This window comes from Paramacrobiotus metropolitanus, unplaced genomic scaffold (genome assembly GCF_019649055.1).
Source record: "Paramacrobiotus metropolitanus isolate TYO unplaced genomic scaffold, Prichtersi_v1.0 Parri_scaffold0000006, whole genome shotgun sequence".
Taxonomy (NCBI): Eukaryota; Metazoa; Tardigrada; class Eutardigrada; order Parachela; family Macrobiotidae; genus Paramacrobiotus; species Paramacrobiotus metropolitanus.
In genome coordinates, this window is record NW_026570226.1 from 1,322,212 (window position 1) to 1,338,713 (window position 16,502).

The 16,502-nt window shown below is 38.8% G+C and overlaps 3 protein-coding genes across 4 annotated transcripts; 1 reads left to right on the forward strand and 2 right to left on the reverse strand.

Annotated features, from left to right (window-relative positions):
- Nucleotides 1-361: 361 nt before the first annotated feature.
- On the reverse strand, nt 362-8,325 carry LOC129582125 (uncharacterized). 2 transcript variants are annotated; one of them, XM_055473559.1, is made up of 8 exons: nt 7,766-8,325; nt 5,006-5,143; nt 4,695-4,878; nt 3,844-3,965; nt 3,201-3,605; nt 2,466-2,697; nt 1,733-1,921; nt 362-1,251 (listed from the first exon to the last, which is right to left on the reverse strand). In XM_055473559.1, the coding sequence occupies exons 1-8, from the start codon at nt 7,958-7,960 to the stop codon at nt 1,175-1,177; spliced, it is 1,542 nt and encodes a 513-aa protein (XP_055329534.1). In that variant the 5' UTR covers nt 7,961-8,325; the 3' UTR covers nt 362-1,174. The 2 variants fall into 2 exon arrangements, with proteins under 2 accessions (XP_055329534.1, XP_055329533.1); XM_055473558.1 differs by having other exon boundaries at nt 5,006-5,146; nt 7,766-8,323.
- A 2,796-nt stretch (nt 8,326-11,121) lies between these two features.
- On the forward strand, nt 11,122-12,047 carry LOC129582133 (pyridoxal phosphate phosphatase PHOSPHO2-like). Its single transcript, XM_055473569.1, has one exon. It carries the CDS (start codon nt 11,216-11,218, stop codon nt 11,924-11,926), a length of 711 nt encoding a protein of 236 aa, XP_055329544.1. The 5' UTR covers nt 11,122-11,215; the 3' UTR covers nt 11,927-12,047.
- Nucleotides 11,906-16,377, reverse strand: LOC129582126 (UNC93-like protein MFSD11). The gene is made up of 17 exons (XM_055473560.1): nt 16,045-16,377; nt 15,464-15,493; nt 15,191-15,242; nt 14,976-15,013; nt 14,855-14,897; nt 14,523-14,673; nt 14,270-14,305; nt 13,986-14,159; nt 13,847-13,872; nt 13,669-13,734; nt 13,570-13,603; nt 13,301-13,392; nt 13,070-13,238; nt 12,959-12,999; nt 12,853-12,875; nt 12,566-12,643; nt 11,906-12,429 (listed from the first exon to the last, which is right to left on the reverse strand). Exons 1-17 carry the CDS (start codon nt 16,285-16,287, stop codon nt 12,226-12,228), a joined length of 1,500 nt encoding a protein of 499 aa, XP_055329535.1. The 5' UTR covers nt 16,288-16,377; the 3' UTR covers nt 11,906-12,225.
- Between the last annotated feature and the right edge of the window lie 125 nt (nt 16,378-16,502).

The window sequence follows — 16,502 nt, forward strand, 5'->3', positions numbered from 1 at the left end:
TGACAACTACCCAGCTACTACATTGCCCTGACTGTGGAAGAAAATTTTATTTATTCACTTGTCAATAATTTTACCATAATATTATGGATGTTGTTTAGCGTCCGCGTACTCATAATTTTATACTGTAATATAGAATCACTTTTCGTACAAGAACAGTACGAGTACACTCGTGGTTGCGTACCGAAGCTCGCAGTTCGTACCGACCTACAGAGTACAAGACCGGAAATTACATAATTATGCTAATTGCATTTTGTAACGGACTGTTGACGCGAAAGGACGTAAAAATAGTATCTTTTCAAAAATATGTTACAAAACTGCCGTGTGTCCGCATGTGCAGAATTTTCAAACGTCTGAAGTTTAGACCGTCCATAAATTTTTATTAGTTTGACCAAGGAAGCCTAATGCTTTACAAACGGATCGAACAAGCAAGCGTAAGTGATTTGTGAATGTATCAAAGACCCGGAATAACACATCAGAAAAGAGCCGAAAAAGTACAAATGACAAAAAAGTAGCAAAAAAGTAAAGCTCTGCATTGTTTTAACATGCAAGTTGCCCAATTACCAAAAATATAACCGTCATGTTCTTTCCAAAAAATGGAAAACTTGAACGCAAAACGGTAATTACAAATTTCGATTCTATAGAAACAACAACGAGTAGATCACCAATATGCTCCCTCATCGGACGATAAAGGACAAAAAACGGGAAGGAATCCTCCAACAATATTTACAGCCATTTCTCCGTTCCATTTCAATCATTGTCGATTCTTGCACGGAATGTAAACTGGCAATGCGGTAAGATTAAAACGAGATTACAAAAAGTCCAAAGAAAAAGCATAAGAGAATGGAATGCAACCGGAAAGAACTGAGAAAAAATACGAAGACTGCAGCATATAACAGCGAATGAATCCCCCAAAAAATGTGGCCATTTTTGTCAGGCGGCCTTAATCACCAAGCGATAACGACAATCATAAAAAAATGTCCCCTTCTAAATAAAAAATAATTCCTCCAAGTAATAAATTTCCCCTTTGCTTAAATTAGACAAAAATCTCCCTGAGGTAATCTCTTTCTCCGAAAGCAACAGGCGTAGCATGCAATGTGTATAAAAAGATCCGCACCAGTCAACAAAGATATATGCGGAACCAAGTGGCAGACAACGCAGAGCTTTATCATCCTTGTCAGTTCCGCCAGCGTCCGTTGCTCTGTCGTCCACGACGCGCAGCATTATCGATCAAATCCGAGGAGGGCGTCTTTTCTGTGAATACAGGAAACATTCCGGAAATGGAACTCAAACCGCTAATCACAACAAATCAGCGCTAATAAATAATAATTTACTCCATAAAGACAAACCACAGACAAAAAACGATTACAAGTGCTCACATTAATTACAAATTATAAGTGAAATTACGTGCAAAAATGGTATAACGCAGTAGGCGAATAAATCGGCACTTTATCGAATAAATCGTACGTTTCAGATCGCAGGTGCTAAGAAAATACTGAAAATCAAAAATGACGTACAGTACAGAGATCACAACACTACGTAGCCGCCTGGCAGACATGCACAAACGTAACTTATTAAAAAAGTGGGTTTAGCTTATTAATAGCATTTTACATTCCCTAAAAAACACGGGAATCCGCCCACAAGTGTGCCACAACAAGCCAATTAAAGTACTCATTAAAAATTGAAAGAATAAGTTATGCGGCTATGGGAACACCTTGAAAAACAGCCACCTCACCTCTACACGCAGATGTTCGTAGAGCGCCGCGCATTGCGCCATAATACGTCCCTCCCACACCGTCTCCACTGCCATCACAGCCAGCTGCGCCTGCGCCCCACCTTCTCCCATTTCCGCCTGCTGTTAATACTACCCGCTTGCGGGAATGCTGTATAGAGTCGGATACAGTGCGGCGGTGTACGGCCAACGCTGCAAATATAGAAGAACACATGATACCGTTGACGTCACACTTTCCACAATAAACCTACTCCAAAAAGCGCTCAATAAATGCAGTAGACGGGATAAAATCGTATATCAACAGTGAATAGCTGAACACGATGCCCTATAATCGCGGGAGACGCGTCGTTCCGCTCACCCGCTCCATGACGTCATTGTGATTACATTGTTTATGGGATTTCTCAACTAAACACTGACGCAACCAGTAAGTGCTTATCAAATATCTCACGAACTGGTACCGTTATACACAGTTCCTGGTTCCTGCGAAGTGAGAAATGGTGCAAATTTAGCTAACGATTAGACAGGAACCGTCTAATGCGCTTTTAAGTTGTTTTTTTAGGAGTATCTGTATACGGCTGACGATCACCATAAAAAACTCTCTTACTCCAACGAAAAAGTTACTTCAACCCCTGGAAACTTTCATACATTACCGGATCCGGTACGCATGTGCATGACTAACTTAACAATTTATAACTAGAAGCCGAAATGCATTTCTTACTTCCGCAAAAAAACTCACATTTCTCAAAGGTAATCGCGAAATCCTTTCCGCCTTCTTCTAAGACGGGAGTGACACGGTTGGATCCGTCACCGGAGCTCAGACTACCGTTTAAATCGAAATTCATCCGATCTTCAGATTCTAGACCGCTGTCTTCGTCCAGATCTACTTGGGCGGAGAAGTCCATCATAATGATGAAACGTGGTTTGCCTTCGCTCACTTCACGTAATCCCTCCAGTGGTGAAGGAAACTCCTGTATAACAAATTAATTGTACTGTCCAATACGGTGCAGTAGCAATAAATTTGCCTACTAATTTTTCTGAAAACCTATGAGGATTTCTTACGCATGGCACGTGCCCGTACGTACCTTAAATTAAAACAATTACCGAATTGTGCGATTTAAACAAAAAACTGATGATCGATAACTAGAACAAAAGTCGACTGTCGTCAGTCATTTCAAAAGAAAAAGGTTGTAAGAGAACAAATTCCGAAGTCCAGCTATAATAAAACGCATGCAAAATAGTCATCGTTGAAGCAAAACTTGAATGATTCGGTCGACGCAGGGGCTTCAGATTTTCAGAATTCGAAAACTCCACGTAAGGAATAATTTTGCTACAGTGCACACTTTTATAATAATATTTTCTATTTATGCAGTTTTTCGGTTTAAAACTTGCATCGATATTTTAATGTACAACAATTTATATGTTAACACTATTGTTAAATGCATAACGTATATCGTGTAACATTTTTTAATACCTCATTTTCGTCAGTTTGGATGCACATATCGTTGCGCTCAGGCGAGACAATTTTGCCAGCCGCAGCAACAGCGACACTGGATGCCGATTTAGAGGTGAAACATCCGTAAGGAACGTGGTAGTGGTCGTTGTTAGCTTTCAAGAGGATTGTGGGTCGATTATGCGAATTACTTATTACGAGATGCTGCTGGTTGTTGCTGTTGGCCGGCAGCCGGCTATTAGAATCCAGTTTCAAGTGTTCAGGGCGTTGTAGCACATGCGCTGGTTTGACCGCTGCAGCAGCGACCATCGTCGACTTGCGGCTGGCTGGCTTGCGATGTTGCAGCGCGGTTCTCTCATTTGACCTGTTGTGGGAGGTCATACGATGCCGATATGGTGAAGAATTGCGTGAACTGCATGAATTCTTCTGTAGAGTGACGAGAGAGAGAAAAAACCAGTTAGACCCTAATCGGTAATCGGACCGGTAAACGACATGCAAGATAGATGGAGAAAAAAGTGCTGCCTCTCGTTTTCTCTGTCCCCACAAGCCGCACAACATAGCGCACAATCAAACCACAGAAAAACAAAAGCAGCACACCAAAGCTGGGTCAGTAGAACCCAACGTGTTGGAGAATTTTTTTGTCGTCTTTGCATTTGGTACTTACGAAAGACGGACGGCTTTCATCACTTGTAGTTGAATGGTTTGTAGCATCGTCACATTTACTTTCTTGAGTATTGTAGAGCTTTTTGTCCTTACGTGACACTGCCTTATGCCAGCCCGCAGCACCTAGGGTAAAAACACGTTTAATTAACAGAACAAAAATGCAAACAGCAAAAATTCATCGAGCACAAAAACCTTTTTAATCTATCAAACGAAATCGGTTTCGATTGAAACGATCGCCTGACCAAATTAATCTCTTCTCATTCCTACCACTTTTATTCAAAGCGACCAGAAATCGTCGACATTATCCGCTGTGGCCCTGCCACCACAGTTCACGTCTTTATGTTAAATATTGAAAACCAGGATAGCCAACTCTTCCTATTTCTCTAAGTCGACACATGTGCGACTCGATCACAACATTTTCCATCTTACCAAACGCAAATAAACGAACCACCCATCGCGACGCTATTCTCTGCCTAGCAGTGTCAAAATCAGATACCTGAATAATTCAATTCTAAATTTCAGTTTTTCATAGAAATTATTGCGACTGTGAAGGGAAAAAAACTTCGAATCGAAATTAGCTGGACCGAAAATTTTAAAAATTAAAAAATTAAAGAGCCATGCTTATGGCAGTATGGGTGGGGCGAAGCAAAAAAATCAAAAGTGAAGTGTCAATAAATTAATAACTAATCAAACGAGAAAACACCAACATTGTGAGTGGCTCACAAGTCAGTATGAAATCTGGCTGGTAATGCCGAGGAAGGCCTGAAGAGCAGTATTCAATCGAATTAAGCGAAGTTAAAAAAACAACTTATTTTTTATTTTTATGATTTTTTTAAAGAAAGATGTGCTAACCATCCGGTATCATTTCGGTGCCGTTCGTTGCAGTGGCCTCTGTCCCTTCAGCATCTGTGACAGTTTCCGGTGTGGAAGACGACAGCGACACAATACCGCTGCTGTAATCATGTTCTTTGACAGCTAGGCTATCCAACAGTGCTGATCTGGCGTTTTCAACCGGATCAACTTTTTTATTGACCACCTGACACCAACAGAAAAAACATATTTTTATTCTTATGAAAGCCAGTGTTCGACCAGCGCGTCAATGAATGAAAACCTCCAACAAACACACACAAAAAGAAATATTACACATCCACCCGTAAGATTACCTGAGTGAGTTTATTCGGTGAAAAACTTGTGTCTGTCGTTGCGTTTCGTTCCGCAGAGGAAGCAACGGCATTAATATTCTCCGAATCCGAATCAACCTGTTTGCTTTCACTGTCTCCGCCATTTCCGCTCGGCAGTTTCTGCTATAAACCGCAATAAAACGTGAAAGTCATAATAGCATTCAACGAATCTATATTTTCACACCCTCTATAAACAATGTTTCTCGCATCATTCAGAAAATTAATGTTATTATAACGTATACGAATTCATTCCATCTATACAGCGCTTATAAACTATTCGGCATCTCTGCTCGGAGGAAAAGAAACAGTTCCTTGTCAAATAATTTCTAAACGGCCAGTAATTTCGTGATGATAAATTAATGAAGCTAAAAACGGCATTCACCTTCATATTGTACGCTACGGTGGGTACTGTATTTACTGTTAAAGTCTTAACAAGCCAGCACTATGTACTTATATTGTGACTGTAAGTTTATAACACTTATCTACAAAATCCACTTATCTGCAAAATCAACGTAATAGTTTTTTTCGAACAGTGCAACTAAAAATTTTCAAATGTCTGTACGATTAAAATCTTTACTTGCGCAAGCCTCAACACCTTTGCGCACACCAACCCATTACGAGCACATAACATATACAATACATGCACAACACAACGAAAAATACGTTTACAGGACGAATGCAACAAGGAAAGCGGCTATTAAACAGAAAACACACTTATAAGCCAAACAAAGAAATTACTGAACATATGCCCACCATATACAGCATTAACAACATAGGTCCTATAAACGTCTGATGACCCAGATACAATTTTAAAATATCGCTCTGCCGCTAGGGACATGCCTACGCAGTTGACAAATAAACGAGACCACCATATGGTAGGCTCGCAATTATATTACTACCAGTAATTCTCAATCATTTATATACGATATTATGTTAACTGATTTCAGCTTGTTGCAACGTTTCACAAAATGCATATAAATTATTGTAAAAAGCATTTTAAGCGAAAGGAGAGTGTTAACGACAAAATAGCAAAAATGCCGGAATAACAATATTATCAAGTAACATGTATGTGACATGTTGTAATGCAAAACAGAGGCATTGTGTATTACGTATCCATCAATGATAAATTGTCAAACACATGCTTAAAATTTAAAAGTCAAGGTTATCGCGTCTTTTCTCTGCACTTGAGCCATAACCATATCAACAAAGATCGACGCAGTTAGGCCATTTCTTTCGTATTTACGATATTCGCTATTGGGAAAAAAACGACCAAATCACCGGTTACGTTCGGCGATTTACCAGCACTTTCGTACAAGCATCCTCATAACCTTCAGGCCAAAAACCTCATCGGCTAGAGCTTTGAACTCGAAGAAGACTATGCGGACCTTCGGACACGTTCTCATTCGACAACGGGAATACATGATGTATCAATAATCAGCATCCGCAATCACTATATCAGTGTCGCCACATTATGCAATTCAGCATACTCGTATGCATTTATGATGTATTACTGATACAGATAATTTTATTTTGCCGGTGAACAGAATAATTCTTTTAAGAGTTCTCACTGTCGCGAATTGCGCATGTCAATAATCTAATTCGTAAACAACTAAATATCTATATTTGTGCTGCGCTACATTAGCCTACATAACATATACCATTAATTTCCACAACATAAATACGTCGGAAACATAAAGCTTATGAGGTTTCAGAACAGATTTTTATTTTACAGATGATTTCGATCGCTGGTGAATGTTCAGGTAATGATGAATATGCTACCGTGATAACAATAATGCTGTTGAGTGCTGACGCAAGAACTTAATGCGGGAATTTAACTCCAAAACTAAAACTATCATAAGAAAAATAATTACAGCAGTCACGGCTGCCAGTGAACATTCGCTGAAATCCGGAATGCTTCGAGTGCACACGAAGTATTAAGTAGGCAGACTTCCTATTACACTACCGCGAATTCTCATCAGCCATACCCAAGTTTTCTGGCCCGTATGCTAAAACATTACGCGATCGCAATCACGTAACAGTGCAAAGAACAACAACAATACCTTTACGGCGTCTATGCTATGAAATGGAACGCACGCTGTAATTAATCCTTACAAGTAAAAATGCCAACGCACTCACTCGCTAGCGCTACTCCCTAGTTCAGTAAGTATGGAAACTGGAAAAATATGTTAATTAGCCAGTTAAGTTTTCCTGCCACAAACAAATTTCTGCTGCAAAATTTGCGACATTTCGATATATAAAAAAATACCAAAAGCGATAAAAAATTACTTAAAAGACCAAACTGTCAGCAAAGGCTGCAAAGCGAAGTAAATCAACAGCAAAAATTAATAATGAGATAGCAGAACAATGTTATCATCAATTATTTCCGCACTCAAAACATTAGCAGGTCAGGAAAGCCTACATACTGTTATTCACAGATTTCGATCTCAAAACCCTACCCGTTTTTCCAAATACATTTACAGGATTACCATCAAACAAGCTACCGCAATGGAGATAGCGAACGTCGATATGTTTCGAATTTTACCACTTTCACATGAACATTGGCCGGACACAAACGAAGTTTCCAACAGGACAATAGTAAAAATACAATCGACTGTGATTACGAAACATTAGTACAAAACGTATAGCATGTTTGGCAATTTTAGCTGTTTTATTATTTTACGATCACGGTTCACCGTATCCCGATCGTCAGCGACCCTAAAGCATATTATTAAACCCACTCACTCTGGTATTCCCGAACTTGCGCAATCGCTTCGTCCTCCGGTTCTTTTCGTCATCACTCAGGACGTTCAGATAATTTTTCAGCTGATCACTACCATCGTCTTTGGTTCGAAAACTGAGAAAATATACCGCACCGGCCAAGATAAATACTCCAATAACGGGAACGACATACATCGAGGCCCAGATTTCGGTTTCCATTGTGAACAGATGGAGAAATATTGTTATTAATTACAATATCTGAGATCAACGTGCATTGAGGAGAAATCAACCGTCTGTGTCTATCCTTGGTTCGCACCAGCCAACTCGCTGCAGTAAATGCACAGTTTCTTTGACGACCGCATAGTATCTAGTAGAAAACATCATCCATTGTAATCCCAAACGCTGAAATGCGCAGTTATTATTGCAATAAACTTCTACATTCTGAATGCTCACAAATTATCGTTTCTTTTCAAGCAGACTTCGAAGCTGGCAGCATCTAGATGGTTAACAAATTTCTAACAAATGGTAAAGCACCGACACATGAAGTATTTCGAGTTCAAGCAGTATTCACCATCAGCAGCCACATGCAGTACGAATACCAAACAGTACCGTACTTGAAATGGTATTATACTGAGTACTGATTCTGATAGCATATACGTCAACCAATCGGACCGCGGCCCAGCTGTGACGGGCGGACCAGCTTTTTAGTCGGTTCATAGTTTACGTACTTGTTACGCGCCAGTGGTTTCCCAAGTTATGATAAGTACTAAATTGTGAACCAACTTTTCCAGTAGTTGTGAAGTTACGCCCAACCTCAAATGCGTCACTGGACATTGGGAACACCGTCAATGGGATCCCGACAGTATTACAAATGCCGCGTACTGCGTAGGATTCCGTGTTCGGGCCATTCGAATACTCGCTTGCGCAATACCTATTGTCATCGCTTTACTACTTGTGTTTTCAAAATAAATGTGTTAATTATGTTATTTCGTATTGCTAAAACTTCATAAAATGAATGTTAGGCCTATGATGCCGCGCATCACAATTTTTACCATTTACAAGACAATAATGTGTCAATATAACCGTAATGTGTAAAAATCACGTGTGTAAATCCAGTACAACTGTACAAGTACACTAACCATGAGAGCAGTTTTAAACTCTGAATGGACTCGATGGTTTTGACTTTTAGTTTTGAGCATTTATAATCAGGTGACAGGTGGCTGCTTTTAGTACTCAGAGAAATTCCAGTATTGTTACATGTTTATAAGTTAATTATATATAGATATTTGTTTTGAGAAAGAGGTTTTTTGAAAGTTTGTGCCCGTGGTCGAAGAAAATAATTTGATTTGAGCCGGCATCACAGTCTGTCTGCATTGTACAAATCGAAGAATTGTGCGTTTGAAAGTTATTAAATCACGTTATAATTGTACTTATTATAAAATAGTATCCTAATGGTGGTACATGCACGAATTAGATAAACAACTGAATTCTGTCTCGAAAAATCATTTATGGCATGAATTTGTGTTGTCAGTTGTGTCGATGAATGCTTGCAATACTTACCTGCGGCTGATTAGATTCTTTGTACGGTACTCTGAGAAATTTTATTTAGTCCTGACTGTCCTGTTAATAATATTGCGGATGGCATGGTTATTTTTGCAAACGCAACAAATTTGACTACCAAGAGCTTTAAACTAAGTGCTCTACTATTGCCACCGGATGCTGCTTTAAATAGTATGGATTAATTGTTATCGATATTCCGCCTGGAGTATTTTCAGAATTCCCATTTACAATAGAAGTCCGTTTGTTGCATACGTTTGGCTATACTGCACACTGACTTATACCATTCAGTATACAGTCGACACAATAAAGCACCGCTCACGCGAGTATACCGAAACGTGCCGCACAATTAGACCGGAAAGATATTTATAATATTAGGATCGATCCGGGATGCTGACGCTTGAAAGTTGGTATAGCTGCGAACAAACATCACACGGCTACGGATTGACTGGATTTCACGACTTTATGCGCGACGCTTTCTGTGGATTAGAATGACGTCAAAAAAACAGGAACGGCTGGAGTGTGCGTCAGCTAACAAGTGGTGTGGCCACTGGCTGGGAGGGAGACAGTCACGTAATACACCAGCAAGGAATCTGATATACTTCATATGCACCTCCGCTTCCGTCTCGCTGCACGTCGCTATTTTCAGCAATATCCACATCCTTAAGCTTGTAACAGTACGAGAAGGAAACACAGAATTAACCATAAGCTGTTTTTAATTGAAAGTATAAGGACAACGCCGGTATTCCAGACGTGCAAATTCCAAGTACGTTAAGGCGATACATGGAAATTATAGCTGCCAATGTATTTTACCTTACAAAGGAAAGCTTTCCCACAAATTACCATTATGTCATTAAGTACATATCTTATACAATGTAGCAGGATGGTCAGTATATCTATATATAACTGTATCCCATATATTTTGCGCAATCATGCACACAATGCGCCAGTGAATTCACCGACAGAATTAAATTATGACATCTTTAATCTTCCATATAAAAATCTAAAAAAATTTTTGCGAGTGTTCTTAATGGGTCACCCTTTTAATTTTATGTCTTACGCATATAGAGTCTACAAAACTTATGTAAATATAAAATAGATATAACGTGTGCGGTGTACCGCTAAGTCGATACCAGTATACGTAAGATTAATATTGCTTCCGCGTATAACAACATTTTTGGATCAAAGATGTGTTAAGTATTTTGAATAAAGATTACTTTGTTTTAGTCTAATAATTAAAATGGATACGACGTTGTATGGGGAAATACTCCTATCTAAATTCTGGTACTCGTATGTGCAGTTTAATGAAGAACTAATTCTCCGTCCGGCTTATGCAACTAACGATAAATAAATCTTGTGCCTTCAATCAATAAATCTTATGCAATCTAAATAAATCTTATACAATACATCTCTGCAACTTTATATTTTTACGCAATTAATTATTAATAATTATTATTATTGTGCAATTAAGTTTTATGAAACATAGTACAATTACAAGTACTTCTACTGCAAATGCTGCAATACAAAATCAGAGAACTTACTCGATCGTATAGATATTAGTACGAGTAGGTACTTACACAATTATTCTGTAAACATCGTCTAGAAAGCTGTAAGAAAGGAGAAGAAGCTGTATCAGTTTTATGTAGACTAGGCCGTAGAACTATATTTGCAGAACAGCACAAAACTGATAAATTAAGCTGTCAAGTAACCCGTTATTATTACTTACGATTAATCACGGTATACGAAAATTGGCTTTAATTTATCTGTGTATGATCCACGCATAATCAACGATAATTACTGCACATGCAGAGTATTCTCTTCTTTTTAAATCTGAATGTGTGACCATGGTAGCTCTTGACATAGACATATTAATTTTAAGAAATGTAGAAAGTGATATAGAGCTGATGTCTCCGATTTATGGCCCAGTCGAAGTATTTGTTGGTTTTAGATTTTGACCAAACTATAGTTCATAGTGATACCTACACAAAGGTCGCCGAGATGGTCTCCCCTGCAGCGCTGCAATGTCTAAAGGAAGTTTTAGAGCAACAAGGCTGGCCTGTGTACATGCGAAACGTATTCGCCGTTCTAAAGGATCAAGGTGTTTCTGTGGATGAAATTAAAGCCATGGTGCAAGATCTCCCTTTAACGGACAAAATGTTAGAACTACTTGTGTTTTTGCGTGAACACCCAAACATCTTCGACGTAATAATTCTGTCGGACGCTAACACCTGCTTTATCGAATGGGTTCTCTCGAAACACGGACGCAGCGATACGGTGCGGAAGGTGTTTGCCAATCCTGCAAGGCTGGCGAATTTGACAGTCCAGCTGGAAGACTATCACCACCAGATGGTGTGCCCGACGTGTCCAGTAAATATGTGCAAAAGGATCGTTCTGAAAACGTTTTTAGAAGAAAATCGAAAATATACTGCTTGTGTTCTCGTTGGAGATGGTGTGCCAGATCTCTGTCCAGCATTACTGCTCAGTAAGGATGATCTACTACTGGCGCGAAAAGGTTATCCACTTGAGCTCGCGGCTGTAACGTGTAATAATCTCGCTGCTCAAGTAGTTTTATGGACAAATGGCCAAGAGATTGTTCACGTTCTACAGAGACTGCAGTTACACCAATAGTGCAGGAGTGAAAAGGTCATATGAAAAATTAAGCTCCATCTTTGTTAGTGTCTTTCAGAGTGCAAAACAACAATTGCAAGCAGATTGTAAATCTATGACAAAAATACACACTGATACATAAGTTATGTAATCAGGTCTTGCATTTTCGGCAAACTCCCTTGTTGAACTAAAGTAATGACTTTGTAGGAAAAATCACATCTGGGAACAACTTTAACTTGAGCTGCTTAAAACACTGCACTCACAAGACAATGACTGTAATTAGTTAATCAAATATATATCAGATCAGAGGAATGTTTTTCTTATTCATATTTTCTATCAATCAGCTTAATTCTTTCTTTTCGAGTAGCAATGTTAGTGTTTTTCTTTAATTCTTCATGTGTTATACGCCACTCCAGTACGCAGTAGCCAAAAAGCCCCACGACTGCCATAATGATCAGGATTAAGAGTTGAACGTCCAGTTGAAGTATTGCGGAATAAAAGAAGACCGCTGCAGCGCTAAAACACTACAAAGTAATGATTAACAAAATTGGAAGTAATTTACAGTATCAATGCTCAATTAAGACATTGTTTTCATATGACATGGCCTATAGAGAATGCCTTCAGATTAAACTCTTTGTATTAATTAAATTTGCCCCGAACCTGAAGAAACTGCCACCATGCAAATGCTGCTAAACAGTCGCTGCCACCGGGATACACTGTGCCAAGCAGAGCCACGATCTAAAAATTTATGATTGAAGTAAAGGAGGCTATGCGCGATTTCAAAGCAATATGCAGTTTTTAAATACAAAGCGTAGATGGTTACTTTAACCAGTATGCTGGGAAATCTAGTGAGTTCAATTTGTATTATTTGTATTTAATACGTCTTAAGCCGAATAGAATTTTGCTAGATATATCTGCACAGTGTATCTAATGTTCCGCTTTTCTACCTGATTTATCCACGCTGCGTCTCCTGCAAATTAATCTAAATATGAGCACTATTACCATGCAGTTACCTCACTAAAACCTGTGTATTTTGCAAATATAAATACTTACCAAAGCCTAACAAAGTGGCGCAAATCATCGCAATATAAGGACTGCAAAAGTGTAGGCGATTCGTTTAAATTTTTGATAAGATAATCAATCTATGCAGAGCATAATTTGTACTTAGGTTCGAAAAAGGCTTTTTTGTCTGTAATCCTCAGTGAGGCATCATTAGGAATGGTCAGCCATATAAGAAAAAATGCCAAAACATGCACCAAGAATCCGCATGCCACTCCTATATCCCGCCCATGCTTTGTCAGAATTTTCCCAACCGAGGCGAACAGAAGACCACCTAAAATGGATTAACTTCGTAGGATTTTTAAAAATGTGAGGTAACTGTGCTCCAGATTTCACCAGAAATTTGTCCAACGCCAATAAAAACGCCGGTCAACCCAACAAGGGATTCCCGGATCAATCCAAATCGCGTTGTGTAACCCACACAAGTGCTGCAAATCTCCACATTTTACTATGCTTTAATGCGAGAAGAAATCGTTGTATTAAGTATGATTGAAATTGAATTATGATGGTGCAAGCTAGCCTCAAAGTACAGTATTGTAACTGGACACCGAACTCTGCTACATACAGCGTCAAAAGCATGACTGGATAACGTTTAGGATCAGTACCTGTACACATTTATGAAAAACCCAAGTTCCAGGCCTACAATTGCAGAATTTGTTATCTCAAAAATCCTTTCTTCACATATTGTGCAGGTATGGACTTGCCTACGTATACGAATGTTGGGAAAAGAAGCAACATGTTTTTGCTCACAGCCAGTCTGCACAGCCCAACTACAACGTCACATTATACAGCAAAAGAAGAAAAACAATTTTAAAATTTCGATAAAAATATAACTGCTACAACACGTTTAAATAAAACGTAAAACAAACTGAGCAGCAGTACCTATCGCGGTAACCGGTCCGTGAGATCTGTGAAAAAAAGCGGAAATTATGAAAACAGCGACCGTAACCAGAAATAACCATTATCTAATAAACATTCGCGGCAGCAACGGTCACCGTTTTGCTAAGATTTTATTAATTACAATGCATCGTTTGGTTTTTGCTTGATTCGCCATGGATGACGCATGAGAGCCAGAATGCTGGCGCCGACAACAGCCGAACCAATTAAGACGACAAAAAGGATTGTTCGCTGCTTTTCCGTTATAACTGTTACTCCTTGCATCATCACAAAGTAAAATAGATTCCCGACAACCAAACTAAAGACAAATCGAAAAACATCCGTTAAGAATTTTTGTGTATTAGCGCATGGTATAAATACATGAATGGTGGTACAAATAATAAAGTTAATGTAAGCTCACAACCTTACCAAGACTGAAACAAACACCAAAATACTCCAGTATTTCTGAAAACCAAGAACCCAGTCAAAGAAGGTCATAAAATCTAATAGTTTCCAACACACCATACATGATTACATAATTATATGCAGCAGTGCTATGATCTATCAACACGCCAAAAGGCTTAAATAATTATACAAAAAGCCAGAAAAAGATACTAGCTATAGCTGACTCGTGTATTGTAATTGTTTGTTTAAATTGTGATATGAATAATTACTCACTCACCGGCCTAATGTATCTTTGTTGGAATTCTCAGTTAAGAAATGTCCATACACAGTCCATATGAGCGCTTGACCAAGCCCTTGAAATAATGCTCCAATATACAGGGTCACCACGAGTGGACGCAAAAATGTAACAACATATAGCAGAAGGCAACCTGTATCAAACCATTTATCCCGGTATTCAATGTTGGTGCTCGCGCTCAGATGATGGCAGTTGTCACACTATGTGTAGTTTGCGCGCAAAACAAAATTAACATAAGATAAATATAGAAGTACGGATTTTCATTGAACCCGCGAAAGACAGTATTGTGTGCGCTTTTACTGCATTTTATTCACCGGCTCCAAGAACCATGGCTGGCTTTGGTCCTATGATCGCCGACTAAAATAAAAAACCAGAATAATTAGATGCCTTAAAAATACGATGGTCGATTTGATAGTTAAAATATTAGCAACTTACGATAGATGGTGCAATAAGAAAACCAGCCGCCACAGAGGCTGCAAAGTTAGCAAAAGCGTTAACGTAAAATAATGCTGACACGTACAAATAAAGGGACGTACATCAGTTAAATACTGTATCTTTTAAATTTGAAATTTTCTGTATTCCTGTGACTAATACAATGTAGCACGTACTGCACTCACATTTTTTAAACTAAAATAGAAGTAGTGTTTTACCGTAGACAACACATAAAACGCTGTATCCGATTGTTTCCGTCCCTTGAAAATACTAAAAAAAACACCATACTCGCATGGTATAAAGCTGTTACATACTAGTACGGTATTTGCCGCGCAGAAAGCGAACAGAGAAGCCTAAGTACTTTAAGCACAGCTTTTGTATATATGCGTACACGAACACGTGTTTCCTAAAATTACGCAATCGTAAAAACTACTTTACAGACTATAGTTATGCTTATATTTTGTCCCAAAAGGTCAGTCTTTATTGCGTACCTCATCCTTGACCGTGTTCAGTACAACCGTCTGCAAATTAACAAAGAGTCTGCATGGTGATTGATAAAGTTGTGTGAGCTCATACCAACCACAATAGTATTGTATATGATAGGTGGGAGTAAAAGCTTTTAATTTAGTACGAACATACCAAAAATCATCAACGTATACTTATATCAAAAACCATCGTTCAAGCAAATACGCTTAAAATGAAGAAACCGCCCCAATTAACGCGAGACGGGATGATAATCAGTGGGTTTGTTTATTTTAAGCTATGTATTTTAATTCTTACTAATAACTTAAATTCGTTTGGTTTACAGAAGTTTTTAAACAAGCATTTGTAGATGTCTGCTATGTAACTCGATGTCATGCCATTTTTCTAAAGATTTAAATGAATTTCAAAAATTGTTACTGTACCGGAAATTCAATAATGTAGCAAACAAAAATAACTCTGTGAGTCAGGAAAATATTCGGACCAGCGGGATAGACAACAAATTAGGAGTGGATATTACGCACATTAATCGCTTGCACCTCGTTGACATTTCCACGAACAAGTCCGGTGCTTTAAATCTGGATTGACCTACCTGTGACATTGCACATGTAGTGTACGACCCCATGCTGAACATAAACCCAAATCCCAGAAGCAGAATATTAAGAAACTCCTTGGATATACAGCCGTATGTTTTTGACTTTTTCGGCAAATCTCCGTTCGCCCCAGTGAGAACGATGTTATGTCCGATAAGGTCACAAAACTTCACTTCATGCAGCTCATGTCCATTGGCGGTACCAATCGGTAGCGGTTCTAGCTTTTCGATTCTGAACGCCATAATTAGTAACTTTTGGAAATGTTGCCGAACACTGGAAACGCACTGGCTATGTGTCCTTCTGCAGTAGCAGTTTCAAAAATACCCGACCGTCTTTGGCAGTTCTATTGCTGTTATTTGGTTCGATATCGTCTCTTTTTATATTGTTTCATGGAACCGACAGTAACGCACTGATTCTGGTGAAATAAAAAATTTTATGTCGTGTTCGCCAATGTCTG

What these genes read in the sequence shown, in the direction of transcription:
- LOC129582133 (XM_055473569.1), top strand. Translation starts at nt 11,216, where the DNA reads ATGGCCCAGTCGAAGTATTTGTTGGTTTTAGATTTTGACCAAACTATA.
- LOC129582125 (XM_055473558.1), bottom strand. Translation starts at nt 7,960, where the DNA reads ATGGAAACCGAAATCTGGGCCTCGATGTATGTCGTTCCCGTTATTGGA. An exon ending in CACCGAAATGATACCGGATG is followed by an intron (nt 3,966 to 4,694) that starts GTTAGCACATCT and finishes TTTTTACCCTAG; the next exon opens with GTGCTGCGGGCTGGCATAAG. An exon ending in CGCGATTACCTTTGAGAAAT is followed by an intron (nt 1,922 to 2,465) that starts GTGAGTTTTTTT and finishes CTATATTTGCAG; the next exon opens with CGTTGGCCGTACACCGCCGC.
- LOC129582126 (XM_055473560.1), bottom strand. Translation starts at nt 16,287, where the DNA reads ATGGCGTTCAGAATCGAAAAGCTAGAACCGCTACCGATTGGTACCGCC. An exon ending in TGGTGTTTGTTTCAGTCTTG is followed by an intron (nt 14,160 to 14,269) that starts GTAAGGTTGTGA and finishes ATTTGTCTTTAG; the next exon opens with TTTGGTTGTCGGGAATCTAT. An exon ending in TGGCGTTGGACAAATTTCTG is followed by an intron (nt 13,239 to 13,300) that starts GTGAAATCTGGA and finishes AATCCATTTTAG; the next exon opens with GTGGTCTTCTGTTCGCCTCG.